Source organism: Crinia signifera, chromosome 6 (genome assembly GCF_055691185.1).
Source record: "Crinia signifera chromosome 6, ASM5569118v1, whole genome shotgun sequence".
Taxonomy (NCBI): Eukaryota; Metazoa; Chordata; class Amphibia; order Anura; family Myobatrachidae; genus Crinia; species Crinia signifera.
In genome coordinates, this window is record NC_139222.1 from 90036420 (window position 1) to 90064249 (window position 27830).

The 27830-nt window shown below is 44.5% G+C and overlaps 1 protein-coding gene across 1 annotated transcript; it reads right to left on the reverse strand.

Annotated features, from left to right (window-relative positions):
- Positions 1-2663: 2663 nt before the first annotated feature.
- On the reverse strand, positions 2664-26850 carry LOC146007013 (uncharacterized). Its single transcript, XM_083145416.1, has 13 exons — positions 26705-26850; positions 26412-26464; positions 23734-23853; positions 22189-22262; positions 20350-20515; positions 19789-19917; positions 18181-18254; positions 16790-16955; positions 13875-14003; positions 8700-8773; positions 7172-7337; positions 6605-6733; positions 2664-3075 (listed from the first exon to the last, which is right to left on the reverse strand). The coding sequence occupies exons 1-13, from the start codon at positions 26773-26775 to the stop codon at positions 3059-3061; spliced, it is 1368 nt and encodes a 455-aa protein (XP_083001542.1). The 5' UTR covers positions 26776-26850; the 3' UTR covers positions 2664-3058.
- Positions 26851-27830: the final 980 nt, after the last annotated feature.

Below are 27830 nucleotides of genomic sequence, written 5' to 3' on the forward strand. Positions count from 1 at the left end.
GCAAGGTGATTGTACCCGTGTGTAAACACCATAACAGAGAATAAATGTTCCTGTTGTATAAGTTAAGGTGCCCATACACTAAGGCGATGAACCGCCCAGGAACTTCTTGCAGACCTTTTGCATACAATGTATCATTTGTGATCCAAGTCAGAGCCTGCTGGAGTCTGGATGATGCGACATATCTATAGTGTAGACCGTGCGATCATCAGGCTCCGATGAGATGTTCACGGAACCATGCAACGCATCGGACCTGATGTCAAACACATGCAAATTTTACATTTTTCACCCGTTTTCTCACTAGAATCGGAAAAAAAAGAGCCCAAATGGTGTAGTGTAGTGTAAGCTTATCTATTTATTAGATGGGCAGCCAATCAGGAGTGGCTTATCCTTCTCCATGGGCTGTCACTATAAGGGGAGGCGGGGTTACCAATTTAAATATTTACTTTTCATTTTAGTAATTTAGAAGCAAGAGCTCAAGTAGCATTTTCCATTATCTGGTACTAGAGTTTGACGTTGATAAATACGTTTATAGAAGTATTGGGTATTAACTTAGTGCGCAGTTGACGCAGCTAGGAGGGGTACTCCGGAGTGCGTGTCTGCACTCCCAATAGTCAGACACAATATAATACAAAGTGGGAACCCTTCTCCAGCGCACCAAATACGTATATTATTAACTTCCCTTATTGCTTTTAGGGATGTCACAAGAGCGGATGATGGTCACAGCTTCAGGATAGACACCAGTTTTCAATATGCAGGTTTCTCATATGTTCCATAGCATAATACTGTATTTAATGAACAATCCTCTTAACATAAGCAAAAGAATGCTTCACAATAGATGACAAGAAATTACAATGAGAAATTTTGCACTAGACCCATTGTCCCCAGCTGCAGTTGCATATAGGACTGTTGAAACGTAATTACCGGGTGGGATGGAACCGTCTATATCAGAACAGTTTAAAACAGGTTCTGTTAAATTGCCCAGGTGACCTGCATTGATATCTTGTCTGGTAGATGCGAGTCACACAGCTGTCACCAATTTGCCAGAGATTCACACTGACGCATTTTAACCCGCTGTGGGGTAATTTTCAAGGCTCCGGGTCAGTGCACAGTGTTCCTCCCATCTCCCTTGCTGTCACTTACAGTAGATTTCCTTGGGGACGGACGTCAACTTCCGGCATGTCAGCGCCACACCGCCCCGCACCTAATCCCTCGCATGGGGCCAAATGGGAGAGAAAACATTCGATGGTCACCGACCATCGAATGATTTTTCTCCCCTTTGGAAATAAAAGTCAGTGTAAACTGGTTTTTATTTCTGCCACTGATTTTATTTCTGCCTCAGCTGATGTCAGCCGCCCGCCCTGAGTAGGCAACGCTTTGTCTGCGTTCACAGGAGAAGCCCAGCATTTTCATTGGGATGCTCTCAAAATGCTGTGCGTTCCCCTGATGCCCCCTTCCTCCCCACCCATGTGAATGCCTCAGCGTGTGTGTAACTTTCAGTGTTGCACTGTACGGGACCCCTACACTTGCTGCTCTATGGTGGAATGAGTGGTGGTGGCCGGCTACCTGCACAAAGTTACACTCCACATAGGTTACACTCTAGAATAGGAGTGTGCTCTCATGGCATGCGACTATGTATATGAAATCAGTATCTTACTGACCCCATTATTTCATACATGACATTATTGACCCCTACATACTGTACCTGCCACTACAACAGGTTCAAGGTGCTTAGATAGAATGACCATAATATAGTACAGGTACAATAACCTGTGTGTTGAACATATAGTAAAGGGGAATACACATGGTGAGATATGGGCTATGGCCATTTTTGCCCTTGAAGTGCATAGAGCCGATCTGGACTATATGCACTTGTGTTTGACTTTGCACTTGACATTTTGTGGGATTTGCCCTATATGACAGTCAAAATTGACTTTCCTGCACAGTCTATTTTTAGTTGCGACACCGACATTGCGGGACCGCACATCAGCATGACAAGAAGCACAAACACTGTGCTATTTTGGCTAACTCTTATTACTATATGACTATAGTCAAAATCATTACCCAAAATTCGACCGTTTGTATGCACCTTTATGTGCCTCTTCCATACCGGCTTTGGCAATAACAATGAAAGAGACGATCACATTCCAGAACTGTATTTATTAGTAAAAGCAAATAAGATGGAAATATAGCGAAAGATGTTATTCACAGGACATTTGATCATCATAGGATTGGTGTTGATGGCAGGATAGTTGTTATTCCCAGCAGCATTTACAGGATAGTGCTCTTCATTAGGGGCAGGTGAGGATGGGCAGGTGCCATCATACTGGGCGCTGCAGTTGTGCTCCACTAAAGAACATTACTGCGGCATTTGTTCATTACGAGCAAAAGCCACAGTATTGTACTTACTGGAGCACAACTGCAGCATCCTATATGTCACTGGCACCTACTGGCACATGCACAGCCAGATGACGAAACCCCTCACAAGATGTTGTTCGTACAGTCCTGGGTGACATAGAATGTTACTGTGTGTACTGTTCTCATACACTGGGCACTGCAGTTGTGCTCCACTAAAGAACATTACTGTGGCATTTGTTCATTACGAACAAAAGCCACAGTATTGTACTTACTGGAGCACAATTGCAGTGTCCTTTATGTCATTGTCACCTACTGGCATATGCACAGCCAGACGACGAAACCCCTCACAAGATGTTGTTCGTACAGTCCTGGGTGACATAGAATGTTACTGTGTGTACTGTTCTGATACATTGGGCACTGCAGTTGTGCTCCACTAAAGAACATTACTGTGGCATTTGTTCATTACGAACCAAAGCCACAGTATTGTACTTTAATGTAGCACAATTGCAGTGTCCTTTATGTCATTGTCACCTACTGGCATATGCACAGCCAGACGACGAAACCCCTCACAAGTTGTTGTTTGTGCAGTCCTGGGTGACATAGAAATGCTGCTGCTGTGTGTCCTGTCCTGATAAATCCTCGGGCTACTACCTCGGTGACAGGTAGTGATATATCCACCTCCATAGCTGCCTGTGTCCTTTTTCTAATAATACAGTAGATCTGTTGGAAAACAGATGACATTACTATATAATACACATCTTTCCTCTTTATGTCATCCTCTTTTTCTCTCTGATCATTTGTTTCTGTTTTGCATCCTCATATAATTATCCTCCCTCCTAATATAGGCCCTCATTCTAATTACATCAGTCCCCCGCGTGTTCGCACTGGGGACCGATGTTAGTGTCGTGCGCATGTCCATAATCATTCCCATGTAAATCTGGCCGTGACGCAGGGTGCCAATTGTTACAGGACGTCAGCCACCTGCCTGTCTACGGTCTGGAGCCGCAAATATAAGACAGTGGAGACTGACCTATATTTGCGAGCCCAGAAGAAGTCATATGATGGTCGCCGAGCATTGAATGATTTTTCCCGCTGTGGGAGGGGATACAGCAGCTTTATTTCGGCAGGGCGGGCCCTCTGCGAGCTTACGGAACAGGCTCTTATCATTTTCCCAATACTGGATGTAATATTCTCTTCAACTTGAACCTCGGCAATGTTGGGAGCCACCTGGTTACAGTTGGTGGCCCATATTTTGGCCACAATGATATTAAGCGTCTCAGTTTACAGCTCCATACACAGTAACTAGATCAGTGGTTCCCAAACATTTTCTGCGCCCTAGAGTATCAGACATTATTTTGTGGCACACCTAGGCCAACATTTTCTTACTGAGTACTTCAGAAAAAAACATATGAAATAAAATAAATTGTGTTTATAGCTCATCCTTATGTGGTTAATTACAGGATTTGCTTCTGTTTGTCCACATATTTTTTGTTTGCAAGCCGCCATCACAGGTTTTGCCAATTACATTCACCATAAATAGTTTGAATTGGTCCTCGACCACCAACTCAGGGCACCCCTGCAAGTGCTCGGCGGCACCCCAGGGTACCATGGTACACATAAAAAGGTAGGAGAGGGGAGTGCTGGCGCTCGGGAATTTGGTAAGGATAGTTAGGCGTTGCCATTGAAAAAGTCCTAATCCAGGATGAAACGTGTTTGGCTACATCCCTCATGGTAATTATTTGCTACCCCACTTTTTGCTTCCATTGTTCCAGTTGTTACTGGTAAAACCCTTCACTGGTAATACTTTTATTGTTACTAGCTATCTGTCAATAGTCACAATAAATAGTACCTTTGTAAATACACCAGTTCACCTCTCATTTGTTATACGTGCACCCCCAAGTCCCCTTCCACCCACTACACGGACACATTAATCTCTGGAACCGTGTCAGCACATCAGGACTCGGGGAAGTCACGCATCATCATCCACTGATACATCGGAACCATACGGTAAGCTACTACCACCTTTTTCTACATACCACCTGCATACCCTGAACCACTTACGTTATCTTCGGAGGTTCATCATCTACTCCAGGACTTGACGTGAAGGGATCTGGGTACCGTGACACCACCACCTATCGGTGAGACAACAGGCATTGCCTCACCGTGGGACAGGTTAACATCTACCGTAGTCGGGGATCACCCTCCCATCACCTCCATCATCAACATCCTGCCTACAGATATGGCTCCCAGTTTATACATCATCCCAACACCCAGCCTACAGTTATTGCCCCCTGCTTTCATCATCACAACACCCAGCCCACAGTTATTGCTCCCAGCATCTGACTTTCCATACGCCTAACTATCCTTACCAAACCCCTGAGCGCCAGCACTCCCCTCTCCTACCTTTTCAATTGTACTACTAGGGGGACCGAGACTTCCCCCAAGGAGTGAGGGCTGATAGGGGTTTTCCCTCTGCGCTGTGCAGTCTTTTTTACTATTACCATGGTACACAGTTTGGGAACCACTGAACTAGATGATATATCCTTAACAATAACAACAATCACAATATCAATAACAATAAGTTGTTCATATTGTCCAGTGTGTACGCTCAGTATCGTTATCGATGTATACAGGTCAATGTTGACTTTATTATCAAGGATTGCATGTGCAAGGGGGGGCTGGGTGACATCACTGACTATCGGTAACTATATTGTTCAGCGTCCGTCACTACAGCTGCCCTGACTCAGTGCACAGCAAGACATACATTATATATTGTTCAGCATGTATGCACTTTATCGTTCGCCCGGGAGCTGCACCAATATCGTTTTTTCTGTGTGGTACTATTGGTGACTGCTTCATTTTATTTACTCATTTTTTTTTACGATACTGGTACACACGACTATTGTGTTATAGTTAGGTACACCAAAGATACTGTAGGCCCCCATACACTAGTACAATTTTGGCCGATTTCACCCGATCCCGATGGATGTTTGACATTTTTTTAAATCCCCTCCAAACCGATCAGGGTCCCGTGCGCATCGGGTTGGACCCTACATATTGAACCTGCTGCAGGTTCACTCTATCGGATCAGACCCATCAGTGGCACAATGCAGGTGCTTTTTAGCACCCGTGATGTGTTGGGTCTGATTCCATAGGTATGTGCCATAGGTGAACCCATAATTGAAATACTGAGCATGCGTGCAGTGCGCTTTTGCATGAGCAGTCCATCCAGTTATTAACACCCTGCGGGCATTTGGGGGCCTCCTGACAACGTTTTCTGGACGTTCCCCGACCATCAGGTGGGAGAGGCGCTGACATCATCATCAGCGCCCTCCTTCTCCACACGGCCTTTGCACCGCCGAGCGAGTCCTCAGCGCTTTGAGCAGGGGGAAATCATTGAATGGTGAATGATTTTCATCATATGCATGGCTGTGTACACATTCCCAGCCATGCACAGGGGCAGAGACATGCCGGAGTGCTGTCCCCAGGGAGCAGAATATAGGCCGCAGCCTCTGTAGCAGTGCCAATGGCCCTTCAGATTTGTGAGACTACAAAGTACTGCATGCCAGGGGGTACTTGTATCACCTTATGAAATGGACTGTTCATCACTCTGTTTTTCACCCTCAGGCTAAAACCTGTATGAATAGTACATCATCATGGCATCTGCCTAATGTCAGTAAGTTTATAATATGTGCAATGGGGCTAATTCGGTATAGCTCGCAGTAGTGCGAAAACCGCAATAGGCCATTTTCACACTTCTGCACATGTGAAGTGGCCACAGGGGTCCTACGCAAAGTGTCAAACTGCAATCGCTTTTGTAGGGCGCGGCCTGTTTGGACCATTTTCAGGGTGGCTGTATGACATCACACGCAGCCGCTGTGACCCGAAACATGACAGCGGTGCACCTGCCTTCACAATCCGGCTGTGAGTGCACGTGGGTCCATAATCTCTGTGGTCACAGTGATTTCTGTAGTGCGATCTCAATCTAATTGCGATCACAGGGCAGGACTTTTCATGACAGGTGGCCTTACTCTGTGTTGCATTTTAGCAATACAGCATCTGAAGCTGAATTAGCCCCAATAAGTACAAATGGCTGATTGGGCACTACCCTGTAAAGGTTACTGCTTTATCCATATGACAATATCTCTGTCACTAAATGTTTTACATCTAAAAATAACTTTCTTTTAACCAGAGAAGGAATAAGAACGGCAGCTCAGACATGTCATACTGATAGCAACTGTGATGTTACCTTTGCTGCCTGGGTCAGCTTCAGTCTGATGTTCAGAATCTGTAGGTGGGCCGGAATATCTCTGGGCCGATGCATTCTGGTACTGATATTGCAGGAGGCCTATATTCCAGCAGGGGTTGCATTTGCGTACTGCATAACACAATTAAAATAATTAAAATAATCACAAACTATTAAAGTGTGAGTGTTCAATCCCTACAAAAAGATGTAACCGTACGATTGCTCAGTGGCTAGCATTGCAAGGTCATTGTCATGTGACCTCCCCATATTTGCCCAGGACCCTGTAATATGGGTTACATAGACTTGGAGGAACTGATCTATTTTAACTATAAAACTCCCATTTATCTTACATGCTTTGGGAGTGCACGGGAATATAACATGTATGTGACATGGTCAGTACTAGGTGCATGGTGCCGCTGTTCTGCAGGGACCCCTATGGAGGTGGCTTCCCCCTGGACCAGCAGGTAGGAACTAACAAAAGCACCAGAGCCAATCCCCAAGGGTCAGTAATGTCCCCAACATGGATGAGGAATAAAGAGAAGTGGGATGGGACACGTGGAAGCCTCATACCTTGCTCAGCAATCTCCTCCTTCTCTTTTTCCTGGCGCAGGTATTTTTTCAGTGTTGGTAGATCAGTAATGCACCCGTCCTCCCAGGTAGATGTTTGACCATGGGGATAGGTATAAAGCCTGGATAGCATATATAGTTGTTCTTTGGCAGAGTTGTTGTTATTCACCTGGAAGCAGAAATACATTTTGTAGATAGACCGGAGACGGAATATAAATATGTTCACTTCAAGACTAATGCCAAAGTGTAGATTTGTGGGGATTGCCAGAAGTGCCAAGAGTTAGCGAAGGTAAGCAGTCATTACGTCATCAGTGCCAATGTCAACATTCATGGTGTTGATACCAGAAGGTCACCAATCAGGATGTTTTATTCAATGATAAAATGTCAACATCATTATGTACATATGTAATGCCGATATTGTCATAATACCAACATGTGCATTGTGCTTAGAGTAAGGGGTTAGCGTTTGATTACTCAGTTCAAATCACCGGGACCGAGTCCCCTGTGTACACCCCTTTACTGTTAGGGATAGTAGCAAGGTTAGGGATAGAATCACGGAAAAAAACATTTCATCATTATTAGTGTTGTCATGCTAAGGGATGACCAGCTCAATGCCAACACTATGCACATGTTGACATATTCATTGTAGGTATAGGAATTATGTCAACATTGTCATGTTGACGTTTAGAAAAGTGACATAACACAATGGGTTAAAAATACATCACTGCCCCTCGCCGCGGATCGCAGAGATGCTAGCGCATATGTATTAACATATGCAGCTAGCATCGCAGTTCGGTGATGGAGGCCTCCCGCGATACCTGTTATGTGGTGTATGGGGGTCTTTGTCATCTCCCTGGGTGGCTCCTCCTCCCATCATGCTGGGGAGCCTAAGCAGGCTGTCCCCGGGGTCTCCTCCTCCCACCTGCAGCAGGAAGGATGTCTGGCTGCATTGCTAGGGGGGGAGGAGTTCACCTTCCGGGTCCAGGAGGACCTGGAGGAAGGTAAGCAAGCGGGAGGGGGGTCGGTACCTGCGGCGGGGGTCAGAAAAGGTGGCGTGTTTGCGGTGGGTGGTGATAGAAGCCCATAGGCTTCTATAGGGTATTGTCAGCCAAAGATGGCGATACCCTGCCCTGCGATGATGCATCGGGCGGCTATTAGTACATTAGAAAATGCAGTAAAACCCCAGGAAACTGGGTTTTTATCGCGTTTTTAGCTTAGTACATTCGCTTAATATATTATACCCAGGTGCTCTATTTTCTGTGTCATTCAACCATGAGATGCCCCTGGAAGTTTGCAGAGCCCCTCCAGAGAAGCCCATGTTTGAAAAGAGGAAACACCTGTGTATAATAACATTAGAATACATATATCTGTGTGTGTGTGTGTGTGTGTGTGTGTGTGTGTGTGTGTCTGTGTATATATATATATATGTGTGTGTGTGTGTGTGTGTGTGTGTATTGTAATGTTTTTAAAAATGAATATAAACTAGTCTGTGAACAATCCCATAATCCCAGAGTAAATGTGCAATTGTTACCTCAGTGCTGCGTCCAGTTGGTAGGCGTCCTGTTATAGGCTTGTAGAAATATGTGTATGGATCAAATAAATCCGCTGAAAGAGAATAAACCAATAAATAGGACAAACAGTAAATGTGATATCCTTGACCCTGTGGCCTTGCCTGCAGTTCCTGGGCCCCTACACTGTGACAGGAGCAGAATGTTGCACGTAATGTTACAATGTAGTTCCCGACACTTGTCACTAAGCAGGGGCCGCCATTTTGCTATCATTCCATGGCAGTTGACACCCGGGTGTGTGGTCCACACCCCCTTAGAGCAATTGACAATTTAGACCAGTGCCCCATTGAGGGGGCTTGTCATACTCCACCCAAAGGGCGTGTCTAGTTCCATATATGGAGAGAGTGTGAAAAGAGATTGTGAACGTGGCACCTACAAGTGTGGGTGTGTACTGCTACATAGAAACATTGAAACATAGAATTTGACGGCAGATAAGAACCACTTGGCCCATCTAGTCTGCCTACCACCTCTGATGGGAGGCTATTCCACTTATCTACTACTCTTTCTGTGAAGTAATTCTTCCTCAAATTTCCCCTGAATCTTCCTCCCTCTAGTTTCAGTGCATGTCCTCGTGTTCTGCTGCTCCTCTTCCTGTGAAGAATGTCTCCTACCTGTACCTTGTTAAAACCCATGATATATTTGAAAGTTTCTATCATGTCCCCCCTTTCCCTTCTCTGCTCTAAAGTATACATATTAAGATCTTTTAGTCTTTCCTGGTACGTTTTGTGATGTAGGCCATGCACCATTTTAGTTGCCCTTCTGTGTACAGTCTCTAATGTATTTATATCCTTCTGGAGATATGGCCTCCAGAACTGAACACAATACTCTAGATGAGGTCGTACCAATGACCTATACAGTGGCATTATTACTTCTTTCTTTCTACTGCTGATACCTCTCCCTATGCAACCAAGCATCTGACTTGCCTTCTTCATTGCTTTGTTACATTGCCTACCTGCCTTTAAGTCCCCTGAAATAGTGACACCTAGATCCCTCTCTTCCTCAGTAGTTTCCATTATAGTGCCATTTATACTATATTTAGTCTTTGGATTTTTGCAACCCAAGTGCATGATTTTGCATTTTTTGGCATTAAACTGTAGTTGCCATGCTCTTGACCATTCCTGTAATCTACCTAGATCATCAATCATTTGTTTTACCCCTCCTGGTGTGTCTACCCTGTTGCATACCTTTGTGTCATCTGCAAAAAGGCACATTTTACCCTCAATTCCATTTGCAATATCACCAATAAAGATATTAAAAAGCACTGGTCCAAGTACAGATCCCTGGGGTACTCCACTTGTAACCTTTCCCTCCGTTTACTACAACTCTCTGTTTTCTGTCCTGCAACCACGCTCTTATCCATTCAACTATCTTAGAATCCAATCCCAAGCTTTCAAGTTTATTTAACAGTCTGCGATGTGGGACAGTGTCAAAAGCCTTACTAAAGTCTAGATAAGCTACATCTACAGCCCCACCTTGATCTATTACTTTAGTCACCCAGTCAAAAAAGTCAATAAGATTTGTTTGACATGATCTTCCCCCAGTAAACCCATGCTGTTTTGGATCCTGTAAATTGCTGGTTTTTAGATATTCTACAACTCTTTCTTTTAAGAGTGTTTCCATCAATTTCCCTACTACTGATGTAAGGCTCACTGGTCGATAGTTGCTTACCTCTTCTTTGCTTCCACTTTTGTGCAGTGGGACTACATTCGCTGTTTTCCAGTCCTCTGGGATTACTCCAGTAGCTAGTGACAGGTTGAATAATTCTGTTATTGGTTTTACCAGCTCCCCTTTGAGCTCTTTTAGTATCCTTGGATGTATCCCATCTGGCCCCATTGATTTATCCACTTTCAGTTTTGAGAGTTCTGTGAGGACTTTCTCCTCTGTAAATGTACTTGTTTCTCCCTCAGTTTTCTGACTATACTTGCAACTTAATTGTGGCCCCTTCCCCTCTCTTTCAGCAGTGAATACTGAGCAGAAATAATTATTAATATTATCTGCTATTACATTGTCCCCCTCAAGAAAACTTCCACTCTCTGTCTTTAGTCTTATCATTCCACTTTTTGTTTTTCTCCTTTCACTTATATACCTAAAAAAAGTTTTCCCCCCTTTACCCACTGATTGGGCCATTTTCTCTTCAGCCTGTGCTTTTGCACATCTGATTACCTTCTTAGCCTCCTTCTGTCTAACAAGATACACCTCTTTGTCCTCATTTTTCTGCGTCTGCTTAAATTTCTTAAAGGCCAACTTTTTTGCTTTCACAATACTTGCTACTTCTTTTGCAAACCACAATGGCTTCCTTTTTCGTGTGTTTTTCCTAACTCTTTTGACACAAAGTTCTGTTGCTTTTAGAATTGCACTTTTTAATTTTTCCCACTTATCCTGCACTCCTTCCAAGTTAATCCACTCTGCCAAAGAATCCCTTACAGAGTTTCCCATCTCTACAAAATCAGCCTTCCTAAAATCTAACACCTTTGTTTTTGTGTGCGATGAGTCAGTCTCTGTCTTTATTTTGAACCATACTGCTTGATGGTCACTGGATCCCAGGTTTTCACCCACATTTATGCCAAATATTCTGTCACCATTTGTAAGTATTAAGTCTAATATTGCATCCTTATGAGTGGGCTCCCTCACCAATTGCTGGAGGGATGCTCCTTGCAAGGAATTATCACCTCTCCTTTTAATGCCATTGTATTGATGTCCTGCAATAGGCTCTTGTCAAGTTCCTCTTCCTGACCTGGTGGTCTGTAGATCACCCCTATACGAAAAATCGCCTTCTCCCCTGTTTCTATGGTCACCCAAAGGGCCTCAGTTTTTTCTTCAATACTTTGTATTAAGGTAGTCTTTATACCTTTTTTCCACATATATTGCAACCCCTCCTCCAATTCTTCCCATTCTGTCCTTCCTAAATAAAGTATATCCTGGTATAGCTATGTCCCAGTCATGATTTTCATTGCACCATGTCTCTGTAATAGCCACAATATCCAGTTCATCCCTTGTCATTATTGCAATTAGTTCTGGGATTTTATTTCCTAAGCTTCTAGCATTTGCACACATAGCTCTTAAAGTTGTGTTTGTGCTTCTCCTGCTGCTAGCTATGTTCATCTTTCTGCCTATATCTATTCGGTTTTGATTGGCATTATCTTTTGTTGCAGTGGATAGCTTCCTGTTTCATTTTCCTGCTGAGACAATACCTCTAGGTTGGGGGAGCAGATTTCTTCATTTGGTTCACTGCCCCCCTCTGCTAGTTTAAATAGTTGCTTATGAAGCTTCCAAACTTGTCACTTAATATTCTCGTTCCCCTTGAAGATGGGTGCAAGCCATCACTTTTATATAAGGCTCTGTCTTGCCAGGTAGCTTGACTTTGACCTAAATATCCAAATCTCTCCTCATTGCACCAATTCCTTAGCCAAACATTGAAATTTCTGATTCTCAGAGTTCTATCTTCCCCTTGGTGTACTGGCAATACTTCTGAAAAAGTTACAGTGGTTGCCACCTTGCCATTCTGAGAGGAATCTTTTAAAATGACTTATATCCAAATGTAAAAGCGGTTAGTTAGAGCTACTATACTTGCTAAACTGCTAGGAAATGGTGCTGATGATTCAATGTAAATGTATCTATCTCTCATTCCTTTTTTCCCCCAAAATGTAACAGTGTAATGTGGGCTAGGTGACATGAGGAAGATTGCTAGACTAATTAGGGAGAGAGGGAGATTGCTGCTATTTCAGGGAGTCTCCTGCAGAATGCAGGAGGGGAGGTAACTATGCCTAGCAAGAGTCCTCCATCAGCGGAAATTTTTGTTCACTTTAAAGTATATGTCTGATCATAGGCGTGCGCAGCACATTTTTATTAGGGGGTGCACTGTCAAAACGGTATGCCAAGCACCACCTATTGGGCATGTCTAACACCGCCATTGGGTCTGTCTAACACCGCCAATCAGGCGTGCAATCACTACAATATAAAATGTCTCTCAGCCACACCATAATTCACCTGCCTATTTCAGGTTTAATCTTCAAATTACTCTGTGTAACAGTATGTGCAAAAAAGTCAAAATCATATCTGGATGACACAGATATGTAGTGATATGACAATGGTGTTATACAATTAATAAAGCAAAACACACATAATTGATTGATGGGCGCTTATTTTAATGGAATACAGGTCTAAAAAACAAAAGTCTTTGGTAAAAGGTATTGCTGGTATTACTAGCAGAAATAAGTGTTGGGTGGGGGCACAGCATTAGGGGGTGCCTGTGCACCCTTAACACTCAATGTGCGCACGCCTATGTGTCTGATCAGTTTAGGGTTTTGCAAGTCTGATGATTAATAATCTCCTTTGCCTCCTCCCATATATGTGTTTTGAGAAGGATTATATGTGTTTACAGCCCCCTGTAGCTGGTCTGAGTGGCCCGCCCACCTGCCCGGCGGCTTTGACGGGAGTCAAGTACAGGGGAATTCTCACAATAGGTCGGTAATTCTTGAGAGATTCCTCTTAATCAACAGCAGCCGGAGACTGTCAGTCCTATTCAGCGGCAGCCGCCGGACGTGGGCCGGCTGCAGCAGGACAATTTGTAAGATGCATTTTTACATATGGACCCCGAAGGATTTTTTCCCCATACAAACGGCCCTTGGCACACACACTTCACACTTCTGCACATGTGAAGTGGCCACAGAGGTCCAGAGCAAAGTGTCAAACTGCAATCGCATTTGTAGGGCGCGGCCTGTTTGAACCATTTTCAGGGTGGCTGTATGACATCACACGCAGCCGCTGTGACCCGAAACATGACAGCGGTGCACCTGCCGTCACAATCTGGCTGTGAGTGCACGTGGGTCCATCATCGCTGTGGTCACAGTGATTTCTACAGTGCGATCTCAATCTAATTGCGATCACAGGGCAGGACTTTCCATGACGGGTGGCCTTACTCTGTGCTGCATTTTAGCAATACAGCATCTGAAGCTGAATTAGCCCCAATATGTACAAATGGCTGATTGGGCACTACTCTGTAAAAGGTTCCTGCTTTATCCATATGACAATATCACTGTCACTAAATGTTTTACATCTAAAAATAACTTTCTTTCAACCAGAGAAGGAATAGGAACGGCAGCTCAGTCATGTCATACTGATAGCAACTGTGATGTTACCTTTGCTGCCTGGGTCAGCTTCAGTCTGATGTTCAGAATCTGTAGGTGGGCCAGAATATCTCTGGGCCGATGCATTCTGGTACTGATATTGCAGGAGGCCTATATTCCAGTAGGGGTTGCATTTGCGTACTGCATAACACAATTAAAATAATTAAAATAATCACAAACTATTAAAGTGTGAGTGTTCAATCCCTACAAAAAGATATAACAGTATAAATGCGCAGTGGCTGTAATTGCAGGGTCATTGTCATGTGACCTCCCCATATTTGCCCACAGAGCCGGCCCTAGCCTAAATGATGCCCTTGGCAAGATTTTGGCTGGTGCCACCTAGCACCCTGCTCCCCTTTCCCAGCACCATCAACCCTCATCATAGCAGTCATCATTTTGGTGCTCCTACCCACAATATTTTAATTAGAAACAGTGCACACATTCGGTACGCAGCCCAAACAGGGGTGTGTTCTTGCTGGGGAAGGGGCATGGCCACACAATAGTACCCCCGATTCAAATTATGCCACACATTAGTGCAACTTTATTCACATTACTGTATATCATGCGATGGTGTCCCTTATTCACGTTACATCACACAGTAGTACCACTTTACCTTTTATACATTACTCCTCACATTATTCACATTATACCCTTAGAAAAAAAATCCTGAGAAAATATTGTATTTTAAGCACCTCCATGGCCACACTGCAACCCAGCACAAAGTAGTGTGTGCTGGGCAGAGGAGAACAACTGCAGCTGCTGCTGTCACTTAAGGGGAGGGGGGCTGGGGCCCTCACTGGGCCCTTCCATCAGACTTTGGCTTGGGTAATTTGTACCCCCTACCCCTTTCTCTCAGCACCCCTGATAATACCACACAGTAATGCCCCTTACACATGACACACATTATCAATGTCCTTATAAACATAATGCCCCTTACACATTATGCCAACCTTTATTAATGCCCTTCATACACATAATGACACATAATGCCCCTTACACATACTGTATGTTGCACATTATTACTGCCCTTATACACATGACACACATAATGCCCATTACACATACTGTATGTTGCACATTATTCATGCCCTTATGTAGGAGAAGGCTGTATGAATTATACTTGTCAGTATACATGCCCCTCCTGTTATATTTACGGTTTAATAAATTCAACTATTTTTTTAACATCTGCCTGGACGTCATCTCATTGAAAAGAAACCACTATATGAGGATCCACCGTGAGGCTAATGTAAGCATACAAGTGAGCACTTAAAAGATACCTTGATGTTTTCTACCATCTCTATGAATGTAAGCTTATTGTAAGCACCATTTTTTACGGCCTGCACGAAGGGTGAACCTATAAAGAATAGAACCACCATCTCATATAGGAGGATTCCACATATCATATTTGGGAAGATAGCCCCAATATGAACTTTTGAGAATATATTGCGCTATGTATTTTTCTGTTTATTTGTTTTTTATGTATGGATTGTCCGTGAGAAACCTGATGTGATACTTCCCACTTTTGGGCCACACAAAGCAATGAACACGTAACTATTTTTTTATCATTTGTATCATATTGAGCGCTACTAGGATCGCATCATAAGTCTTTGTTTGTTGATTATTCATGTGGAGGGACTGAACTATCCCTCATTGTTTGTTGTGATCTTTATTGCTGCTCAGGGCGCAGTTGTTACAGTAGAGAAACTTTCTTTGTTTATCATGACACACATAATGCCTGTTACACATGTCGCACAATATTAATGCATTATGCATTTAATGTGTAAGGGGCATTATGTGTGTCATGTATAAATGCATTAATAATGTGCAACACATGTGTTGCACATTATTAATGCATTTATACATGACACACATAATGCCCCTTACACATACGCCGAACACTATTGCACAACTAAAATTTCGTCTTATTTGCATTGTTATGTGACCAGCACACACAAGGAGCTTCCAATGATTAAAATGATATGCCGCATGCCTATATTCTGTGTGCGACTGTGGCTGTACCTGCAGACGGAATGCTATGTTAAAGTGATTTCCATGAATACACTATTTCATATGCAGATACAGCCTCACTCACACACAGAGAATACGCATGCTGCATATCATTTTAATCAGCAGAAGCTTCTGGTGCCCCTAGGCATGCCAAACACCCTAGACATTTGCCTAGTTTGCCTATGCCTAGGGCCGACTCTGTTTGCCCAGGACCCTGTAATACGAGTTACTTAGTCTTGGAGGAAATGATCTATTTTAAGTATAAAACTCCCATTTCTCTTACATGCTTTGGGAGTGCACGGGAATATAACATGGTATGTGACATGGGGCGGGATGTTGTAACATCCGCGCCCATTATCGTCGGCTACCGCATTCTTAATGACGGCATATGCTGTAACATATGCCGTTATTAACGCAAGGGACAGCTCTTGCGATAAGAGCTGTCCCTTGTGATGTGGTGCCGGCACTGGACTTCCGGGTCTGTGACCCGGGAGTCCATCTGCGCATGCGCAGACCCCGGCGCCGGCCGCAGGGCATGCTGGGAGGGATCCGTGACGGATCCCTCAAACAGCGCTGCGGTAAAAAGCCCATAGGCTTCTGCAGGGAATCGCCAGCTTTTGCTGGCGATTCCCTCCGCAGCGCTGGCACTGCGGAGGTGCCATATAGCATATGGAAATGCGGTAAATACCCCGAAAACGGGGTTTTTACCGCTTTTCTGCTTTACAGAATCTCCCCCCATGGTCAGTACTAGGTGCATGGTGCCGCTGTTCTGCAGGGACCCCTAAGGAGGTTGCTTCCCCCTGGACCAGCAGGTAGGAACTAACAAAAGCACCAGAGCCTAAATCCCCAATGGTCAGTAATGTCCCCAACATGGATGAGAAATAAAGAGAAGTGGGATGGGACACGTGGAAGCCACATACCTTGCTCAGCAATCTCCTCCTTCTCTTTTTCCTGGCGCAGGAATTTTTTCAGTGCTGGTAGATCACTAATGCACCCGTCATCCCAGGTAGATGTTACACCATGGGGATAGGTATAAAGCCTGGATAGCATATATATTTGTTGTTTGACAGACTTGTTGTTATTCACCTGGAAGCAGAAATACATTTTGTAGATAGACCGGAGACGGAATATAAATATGTTAATTTCAAGACTAATGCCAAAGTGTAGATTTGTGGGGATTGCCAGAAGTGCCAAGAGTTAGCGAAGGTAAGCAGTCATTACGTCATCAGTGCCAATGTCTTTTGATTACTCAGTTCAAATCACCGGGACCGAGTCCCCTGTGTACACCACTTTACTGTTAGGGATAGTAGCAAGGTTAGGTATAGAATCACGGCAAAAACACATTTCATCATTTTTAGTGTTAAGGGCTGACCAGCTTAATGCCAACACTATGAACATGTTCATTGTTGGTATAGGAATTATGTCAACATTGTCATGTTGACGTTTAGACGAAGTGACATAACACAATGGGTGGGATGTATTAAAATACATCACTGCCCCTCGCCGTGGATCGCAGAGATGCTAGCGCATATGTATTAACATATGCAGCCAGCATCGCAGTGCGGTGATGGAGGCCTCCCGCGATACCTGTTATGTGGTGTACAGGGGTCTTCCTCACCTCCCTGGGTGGCTCCTCCTCCCCTCATGCTGGGAAGCCTAAGCAGGCTGTCCCCGGGGTCTCCTCCTCCCACCTGCAGCCGGAAGGATGTCTGGCTGCGTTGCTAGGGGGAGAGGAGTTCACCTTCCTGGTCCAGGAGGACCTGGAGGAAGGTAAGCAAGCGGGAGGGGGTCTCTACCTGCGGCGGGGGTCAGCGGAGGTGGCGTGTTTGCGGCGGGTGGCGATAGAAGCCCATAGGCTTCTATAGGGTATTGCCAGCCAAAGGTGGCGATACCCTGCACTGCCATGACGTGGCGGGCAGGTATTAGTACATTAGAAAATGCGGTAAAACCCTGGAAACGGGGGTTTTACCGCATTTTTAGCTTAGTACAGACCGCTTAATATATGATACCCAGGTGCTCTATTTTCTGTGTCATTCAACCATGAGATGCCCCTGGAAGTTTGCAGAGCCCCTCCAGAGAAGCCTATGTTTGAAAAGAGGAAACACCTGTGTATAATAACATTAGAATATATATATCTGTGTGTGTGTGTGTGTGTGTGTGTGTGTGCATATATATATGTTTGTGTCTGTATATATATATCTGTGTGTGCATGTTTGTGTGTGTGTGTGTGTGTATTGTAATGTTTTTAATAATGAATATAAACTAGTCTGTGAACAATCCCATAATCCCAGAGTAAATGTGCAATTGTTACCTCAGTGCTGCGTCCGGTTGGTAGGCGTCCTGTTATAGGCTTGTAGAAATATGTGTATGGATCAAATAAATCCGCTGAAAGAGAATAAACCAATAAATAGGACAAACAGTAAATGTGATATCCTTGACCCTGTGGCCTTGCCTGCAGTTCCTGGGCCCCTACACTGTGACAGGAGCAGAATGTTGCACGTAATGTTACAATGTAGCTCCCGACACTTGTCACTAAGCAGGGGCCGCCATTTTGCTATCATTCCATGGCAGTTGACACCTGGGTAAGTGGTCCATACCGCCTTTGAGCAATTGAAAATTTAGACCAGTGCCCCATTGAGGGGGCGTGTCATGCTCCACTCAATGGGCGTGTCTAGTTCCATATATGGAGAGATTGTGAAAAGAGATTGTGAACGTGGCACCTAGAAGTGTGTGTGTGTACTGCTAAATCTGAGAGGAATCTTTTCAAATGACTTATATCCAAATGTAGATGAGCCCCAAAGCAGTTAGTAAGAGTTACTATACTTGGTAAAGTGCTGGGAAATGGTGCTGTTGATTCAATGTAAATATATCTATCTCTCATTCCTTTTTTCCCCAAAAATTTAACATTGTAATGTGGGCTAGGTGACATAAGGAAGATTGCTAGACTAATCAGGGAGAGAGGGAGATTGCTGCTATTTCAGGGAGTCTCCTGCAGAATGCAGGAGGGGAGGTAACTATGCCTAGCAAGAGTCTTCCATCAGCAGAAACTTTTGTTCACTTTAAAGTATATGTCTGATCAGTTTAGGGTTTTGCAAGTCTGATGATTAATAATCTCCTTTGCCTCCTCCCATATATGTGTTTTGAGAAGGATTATATGTGTTTACAGTCCCCTGTAGCCGATCTGAGTGGCCCGCCCACCTGCCCGGCGGCTTTGTTGGGAGTCAAGTACAGGGGAATTCTCACGAGAGGTCGGTAATTCTCGAGATATTCCTCTTAATCAACAGCAGCCGGAGACTGTCAGTCCTATTCGGCAGCAGCCGCCGGAACGTGGGACGGCTGCAGCAGGACAATTTGTAAGATGCATTTTTACATATGGCCCCCGAAGGATTTTTTCCCCATACAAACGGCCCTTGGCACACACACTTCACACTTCTGCACATGTGCAGTGGCCACAGAGGTTCTGCGCAAAGTGTCAAATTGCAATCGCATTTGTAGGACGCTGCCGGCTTGGACCATTTTCAGGGTGGCTGTATGACATCACATGCAGCCGCTGTGACCCGAAACATGACAGCGGTGCACCTGCCTTCACAATCTGGCTGTGAGTGCACCCACGTCCATAATCGCTGTGGTCACAGTGATTTCTGCGGTGCGATCTCAATCTAATTGCAATCACAGGGCAGGACTTTCCATGATGGGTGGCCTTACTCTGTGCTGGATTTTAGCAATACAGCATCTGAAGCTGAATTAACCCCAATATGTACAAATGGCTGATTGGGCACTACTCTGTAAAGGAACCTGCTTTGTCCATATGACAATATCACTGTCACTAAATGTTTTACATCTAAAAATAACTTTCAACCAGAGAAGGAATAAGAACGGCAGCTCAGACATGTCATACTGATAGCAACTGTGATGTTACCTTTGCTGCCTGGGTCAGCTTCAGTCTGATGTTCAGAGTCTGTAGGTGGGCCGGAATATCTCTGGGCCGATGCATTCTGGTACTGATATTGCAGGAGGCCTATATTCCAGCAGGGGTTGCATTTGCGTACTGCATAACACAATTAAAATAATTAAAATAATCACAAACTATTAAAGTGTGAGTGTTCAATCTCTACCAAAAGATGTAACCGTACGATTGCGCAGTGGCTAGCATTGCAGGGTCATTGTCATGTGACCTCCCCATATTTGCCCATTACCCGGTAATATGGGTTACATAGACTTGGAGGAACTGATCTATTTTAACTATAAAACTCTCTTACATGCTTTGGGAGTGCTCGGGAATATAACATGGTATGTGACATGGTAAGTACTAGGTGCATGATGCCGCTGTTCTGCAGGGACCCCTATGGAGGTTGCTTCCCCCTGGACCAGCAGGTGGGAACTAACAAAACCACCAGAGCCAATCCCCAAGGGTCAGTAATGTCCCCAGCATGAATGAGAAATAAAGAGAAGTGGGATGGGACACGTGGAAGCCACATACCTTGCTCAGCAATCTCCTCCTTCTTTTTTTCCTGGCGCAGGAATTTTTTCAGTGCTGGTAGATCACTAATGCACTCGTCATCCCAGGTAGATGTTACACCATAGGGATAGGAAGAAAACCTGGATAGCATATATATTTGTTGTTTGACAGACTTGTTGTTATTCACCTGGAAGCAGAAATACATTTTGTAGATAGACCAGAGACGGAATATAAATATGTTCACTTCAAGACTAATGCCAAAGTGTAGATTTGTGGGGATTGCCAGAAGTGCCAAGAGTTAGCGAAGGTAAGGAGTCATTACGTCATCAGTGCCAATGTTAACATTCATGGTGTTGATACCAGAAGGTTACCAATCAGAATGTTTTATTCAATGATAAAATGTCAACATCATTATGTACATATGTAATGCCGATATTGTCATACCAACATTTGCATTGTGCTTAGAGTAAGGGGTTAGCGTTTGATTACTCAGTTCAAATCACCGGGACCGAGTCCTGTGTGTACACCCCTTTACTGTTAGGGATAGTAGCAAGGGGATGCAGTTACGATCCCGGCAGTCGGGATCCCGGCATTCAGAATCCCGACCGCCGAAATGCCGACACTTTCTCCCTCCTGGGGTGTCCACGACACCCCTGGAGGGAGAATAAATTAGTGTGCCGAGCGTAGCGAGGCTCCGGGCCCGCTGCGTGGCGAGCGCAGCGAGCCCGCAAGGGGGGGCGATCCACGTCCCCCCCTTGTCGGCATTTCGGCTGTCGGGATTCCGGCGTCGGGATTCTGAACGCCGGGATTCAATACTGAATCCGTAGCAAGGTTAGGTATAGAATCACGGCAAAAACACATTTCATTTTTATTAGTGTTGTCATGCTAAGGGCTGACCAACTCAATGCCAACACTATGAACATGTTCACATATTCATTGTAGGTATAGGAATTATGTCAACATTCTCATGTTGACATTTAGAAAAGTGACACAACACAATGGGTGGGATGTATTAAAATGCATCACTGCCCCTCGCCGCGGATCCCAGAGATGCTAGCGCATATGTATTAACATATGCAGCCAGCATCGCAGTGCAGTGATGGAGGCCCCCCGCGATACCTGTGATGTGGTGTACGGCGGTCTTTGTCACCTCCCTGGGTGGCTCCTCCTCCCCTCATGCCCTAAGCAGGCTGTCCCCGGGGTCTCCTCCTCCCACCTGCAGCAGGAAGGATGTCTGGCTGCATTGCTAGGGGGAGAGGAGTTTACATTTCGGGTCCAGGAGGACCTGGAGGAAGGTAAGCAAGCGGGAGGGGGGTCGGTACCTTCGTCGGGAGTCAACGGAGGTGGTGTGTTTGCGGCGGGTGGCGAGAGAAGCCCTGGAAGTTTGCAAAGCCCCTCCAGGGAAGCCCATGTTTGAAAAGAGGAAACACCTGTGTATCATAACATTAGAATATATATATATCTGTGTGTGTGTGTATATATATATATATATATATATATATATATATATATCTGCGTGTGTGTGTGTGTGTGTGTGTGTGTGTGTGTGTCTGTATATATATATATATATATATATCTGTGTTTGTGTGTGTGTGTGTGTGTGTGTGTGTGTGTGTCTGTATATAAAGTATATATGTCTGTGGTGTGTGTGTGTGTGTGTGTGTGTGTGTGTGTGTGTGTGTGTGTGTGTCTGTATATATATATATATATATCTGTGTTTGTGTGTGTGTGTCTGTATATACAGTATATATGTCTGTGGTGTGTGTGTGTGTGTGTGTGTGTATTGTAATGTTTTTAAAAATTAATATAAACTAGTCTGTGAACAATCCCATAATCCCAGAGTAAATGTGTAATTGTTACCTCAGTGCTGCGTCCGGTTGGTAGGCGTCCTGTTATAGGCTTGTAGAAATATGTGTATGGATCAAATAAATCCGCTGAAAGAGAATAAACCAATAAATAGGACAAACAGTAAATGTGATATCATTGACCCTGTGGCCTTGCCTGCAGTTCCTGGGCCCCTACACTGTGACAGGAGCAGGATGTTGCACATAATGTTACAATGTAGCTCCCGACACTTGTCACTAAGCAGGGGCCACCATTTTGCTATCATTCCATGGCAGTTGACACCTGGGTAAGTGGTCCATACCCCCTTTGAGCAATTGAAAATTTAGCACAGTGCCCCATTGAGGGGGCGTGTCACGCTCCACCCAAAGGGCGTGTCTAGTTCCATATATGGAGAGATTGTGAAAAGAGATTGTGAACGTGGCACCTAGAAGTGTGGGTGTGTACTGCTACATCTGAGAGGAATCTTTTCAAATGACTTATATCCAAATGTAGATGAGCCCCAAAGCAGTTAGTAAGAGCTACTATACTTGCTAAAGTGCTGGGAAATGGTGCTGTTGATTCAATGTAAATATATCTATCTCTCATTCCTTTTTTCCCCAAAAATTTAACAGTGTAAACAGTGTAATGTGGGCTAGGTGACATGAGGAAGATTGCTAGACTTATTAGGGAGAGAGGGAGATTGCTGCTATTTCAGGGCGCCTCCTGCAGAATGCAGGAGGGGAGGTAACTATGGCTAGCTAGAGCCCTCCATCAGTACAAAGTTTTGTTCACTTTAAAGTATATGTCTGATCAGTTTAGGGTTTTGCAAGTCTGATGATTAATATGTGTTTTGAGAAGGATTATATGTGTTTACAGCCCCCTGTAGCCGGTCTGAGTGGCCCGCCCACCTGCCCGGTGCCTTTGCCGGGAGTCGAGTACAGGGGAATTCTCACAAGACGTCGGTAATTCTCGAGAGATTCCTTTTAATCAACAGCAGCCGGAGACTGTCAGTTCTATTCAGTGGCAGCCGCCGGAGCGTGGGACGGCTACAGCAGGACAATTTGTAAGATACATTTTTACATTTGGCCCCCGAAGGATTTTTTCCCCAGCACAAAAAAGATTCCCCACCCCTGGTCTAGGGTTTACTACCGTAATGCAAACTATTGTCTTACATCTTTCAGATTCCGCTTGTACGGAATTGCCTGTCATTTACAGATGTGCCCACCTACATTTTGGATTTTTTTCTCAATTTGTCACAACATGTAAAACACGGCTTAGCTGTTTTTCCAAATGTAGCAAGTAGATGGATTCTAAAAAAAAAAATTTTTGCAGCAGTAGAATTTGTATAAAGTAATAGATTAGAGAAGCAAATGTTTACAAAAATACCAAAGCGTCCAAGGTTGCCAAATTGTGCTATACAGTACATGGCAGAATAAAACCAAGATGTATGGTTATTTCTATTCTCCTTATACAGTGACCTGCCATGGACACACATCTTCTTACACCCCCTTTCATCAATCTACTTATATTCATCATTACAGACATTAAAGACCGCAGTTACTGTTATCAGCGGATACTTACTTGGATGTGGGGGTCTTGGCACAGGATGGATGTACATTTGATAATTAGCTTTTACCATTATCAGGGTCGATGTTGCCCATGAAAGTAGATCTTTCATTATTAGCACCGCAAGTCCAAGTCCTGGCAAAAGGAAATAACAACAGAGGACATGCTTGCTTAGATTTTAGTATAAATAACAGATATACTTATAGGAAATACTCACGCAATCTAAGCAGTGATCGCACTTTGCAAAATAACTTGTGAGTCCCTGAGACCCCACATTGGGCTCCTACTCCACTGTTTCTGGGTCCTATGATATAGTAATATTTTTGAGTTCCCCACATAGCATCAGACCACCCAACATGCCACACACACCATGTTTTACTTCCCATGGTGGTTTGGGGCAGGCAGTGCTTGGAGTAGGTATCAGTTGGGGGTTACTGGGGGAAAGGGAAAATGTTTAGGGGCAGACAGTTCTGAGGGAAGGGAATCATTTGCTGGCTGAATGTGTAAGACTGTAAATGACAGAGCTGTGGGATCCAACGATTTACTAAAAGTGAGTTTACTGACAACGATTTTATTTATTTTATTTAAATAGCAGTTGTGTCCTCCTCCAAGCGAGCCAGCACATTGATTGATTGCAGAGTGTTAGCTTCTATGACACCTCCAGCCCCTTGTAGTATGAGAAATGGCTCATGGAGGAAAATACACTATTATATGCTATACAGCTAAGATGACACAACATAATAGTCCAATAAAACACAATAGTCCACTAAAGGCCCATACACAGGGCCAGGCAGGGGGGACGCCCCGGTGCTCACCTGATCCACGAACGGAGCTGGGGTTCCGGGGGCCGGGTGATGGGTGCTGTGGCGTGGGAGGGACCTGGGCTCTGTGGTGGTCCCTCCCGCACCACGGGTGAGGGGCAGGAGGGTTTGCCGGGCGATGTAGAGAGCTGCTGGACACATAACCATTCCACGGGGGCATTAGGAGTTGTGCCGGGTGATGGGCGCTTCGTTGCGGGAGGGACCTTGGTTCGGCCGCATCGCTCCACGGGTAGGAGGGGGCAGGCAGGTTTTGCCGGGTGATGTAAAGAGATGCAGGAAACTTACCCCTGCTGCCGGCGTCCCTGCTGCTGCTCAAAGGGGGGGTGCACGAGTGATGCTCCGGTGGGGGGAGAGAGTTGTGGATGGCGCTGACCTCCATCCAGGGGGTGCTCCAAACTGCCGCCCTCCAGTGGCCGACGCCCTAGGCAAATGCCTAAGGCTGTCTAGTGGTAGCGCCGGCCCTGCCCATACATCAGCAGAAAATCACCTGATGGCTGATTAGCAATGATGCACGCTCCCCCATCACCACTAATGAGATCCCCCATCGGCTGGTTTTACCAGCATATCTAGCGATGGTGGCTGGTTTCTCAGCCATCATCGCTGAGTGTGTGCACACGGCAGCCGGGCTGAGAGATGATACACTTTCAGCCCGCCCGCATGGTGAATGGATTTCTCCCTACGTGCACAGCTGCAAATAAAATTGTAGCTGTACAAATGGGCGGGATTTCACCCAGGTGGCGTAGCATGGTGTTTACCTGATTGCTGGGCTCCGAATATAGGCAGCCCAGCAATCCGTTCTGAATCAGGCCCCAAGAACAGAAATGCACTGAATAAAATGGCTGCTGCTTCCACCCTTGGAATTCAAACCCCATTGTGTAAATAACCTTTTATATGAAAGATTTTCTGCAAAGTCTTTCGCGTCCCAAAAATCTCTTGCTCTTTGGGAAAATAGCGATGTGCGGTGAAAGATATACCTTTCAGAGATTTTGGCAAAGTCTTTTGAAATGAAAATCGGTACTTGTGTATTTTCTGCGTCTGAGTCCCCTTGCGGGGCGCGCTTTGCTCGCCCACGCTGCGGGCTCGGTGGCTCGCTACGCTCGCCACGCTATTTAAAATCAACTCCATGCCAACATGGCGCCGTGAAACTACACAAGTACCTGAAAATCTCCTAGTGTGTATGGGCCTTAAGCTTTGTATGTTAGAAAACTAAGAATTTTTGCCTTACTAACTAGTGGAGCCTCATTATGTTTTAATATAATTTCGCCTAAATGTTTTTTTTATACCTATTGATGGATACTACTCATTTGTTTGGTACATTTCTAGCCAAAAAACTGGAGTTGGGGGCAGGTATAATGGCTGTGTTGGAAGCGTGCAAATGGCCAGTTAGCATACAGTACTTTAAGTTTAATTCTGATGATTTATTTACCAAGTTTATCATTCTAAATGATAGAACTTGAATTAATTTTGCATAGGGGGCGTGGTCACACTTCCTATAATTAGGCCACACCTCCAAACATGTAGCATCGCAGATATTGGTGGCGCAGGTCATCCAGTGTGTATAGGGCTTTTGGAGTCGATTTATTAGAGGTCTGTTTTAATCAGTTCCATATTGAATAAACTTGATCTTAATCGATGTTGGACTTTTTTTCAAAATAAATATATATATATTTTTTAAATGTTTGTAAATGTGAGTTTTAGCCCTGGAAGTCCAGCATCAATTCAGATCAATTTTAATGGATTTGGAATCGATTAAAATCAGCCAAAATCGTCCTTTAGTAAGTATACCCTTGTATATGAATATAGTCTGCCCACACTATACATAATACAGTATAATGCTTTGAGGTGATTATAATAGAATGAACCACAACTTACCAACACACCATGTCAGCAACGTTATAATCCAAATGATGACATCTTCAAATATTCTGAAAATAAATCACAATATTCAGTATAAGTAACTTAGAAATCCAATAAGGTGGTAAGATTTCCACATACTGTAACACGTATAACCACAGCACCTTAGTATTAGATATATGGAATTTGGCACCACACAAGGAATGATCATCTACTGTAAATACATATTGTATGACACAGGGATAATCTAACATGTTATATTATAAAGTAGTAAGGTAGAGGTAGTGATTCATTAGGATTATTTAACTCACGTTAGCACCAACAGGACCAAATTCACAAACTGTAGAAGTCCGATAAACAAGGTTAGGCATTTTTTATCCATTATTGGCAGACAACAAGGGAGGGTCCCCTCCGCTGTCCAGCGCTAACTGCCTTACTGTCCTAACTGACCGGGGGCCTGAGAGGGCAGCAGCCAGTGATCTGTGATGTCACAATCCATGGATGCAGCCTTGCACTGATACAGTAAAGGTGGCCATACACACATGCAGATTTATCTTCAGATCTGGCTGGTTGGAGCAAAAACATGGTTATGGATGAGAGCAAATGACAGTTGACCATATGCTTGGAAATGCTGGGACACTGACAAACTGTCACTCATCCATAACCATGTTTTTGTTCCAACCAGCCAGATCTGAAGATAAATCTTACTAGTCTATGGGCACCTTAAGCCACAGCACACACCTAGTGGCCACAGCTTTAGTATTAAAAAAAAACTCCTACTAAACTGTAAATCAATGTGATATGTATCAGCTTCACCAGTGAATGTCAGGTGGGCATTTGGTTTCTGATGGAAGTTGTTGTGTCCTGACAACTAATGAGCATGAAGCTGTGTTTGACACATAGGGCTATAAATGGTGTTTCATATAGAGTAGCTCAAATTTGGTGCTTGTCAGCCATCATAGGCTCAATGGCAGATACTGTATGGGCCTCTTTCCCCCTGTTTTGGCAAAGAATAAGAGCATCTTTCAGGGGCGTAACTAGAACCTTGTGGGCCCCATAGCAAAAATCGTGAAAGCCCCCCCCCCGCCCCCCCTATTATTGGCATCAAAACGTTGTGTTTTTTTTTTTTTAAAGACGTTGGTCCTCATATGTAAAAAAAAACTGTTCCAACAATTAGTTAGTGACCCCCCCCCCCCCCCCCGTTATCTGTGCATATACAGGCGAGGCAGTGGATTGTTACACACACACACGCCCCCCCCCCACCGACCCACCTCTCCTCACTGCTTGCATCGCCAAGTGTGTATGCATGAATATGGTGTGTATCTCTATGAAAGCCCGTACACCAGTGGCGGTTTTACCTTTGGGCTGCAGCCCCCCCCCACACACACACACACACACACACTGTCTCTGCCTAAGTGAAGTCAGATGCAGTCTGTG

Bases quoted from the DNA above. Each gene is read 5' to 3' on its own strand.
- LOC146007013 (XM_083145416.1), bottom strand. From the start codon at position 26,775: ATGGATAAAAAATGCCTAACCTTGTTTATCGGACTTCTACAGTTTGTG. The intron at 26,465-26,704 runs GTGAGTTAAATA...ATTTATTTTCAG, and splicing joins TTGGTCCTGTTGGTGCTAAC to AATATTTGAAGATGTCATCA. The intron at 19,918-20,349 runs GTATGTGGCTTC...TGTGTTATGCAG, and splicing joins GGAGGAGATTGCTGAGCAAG to TACGCAAATGCAACCCCTGC.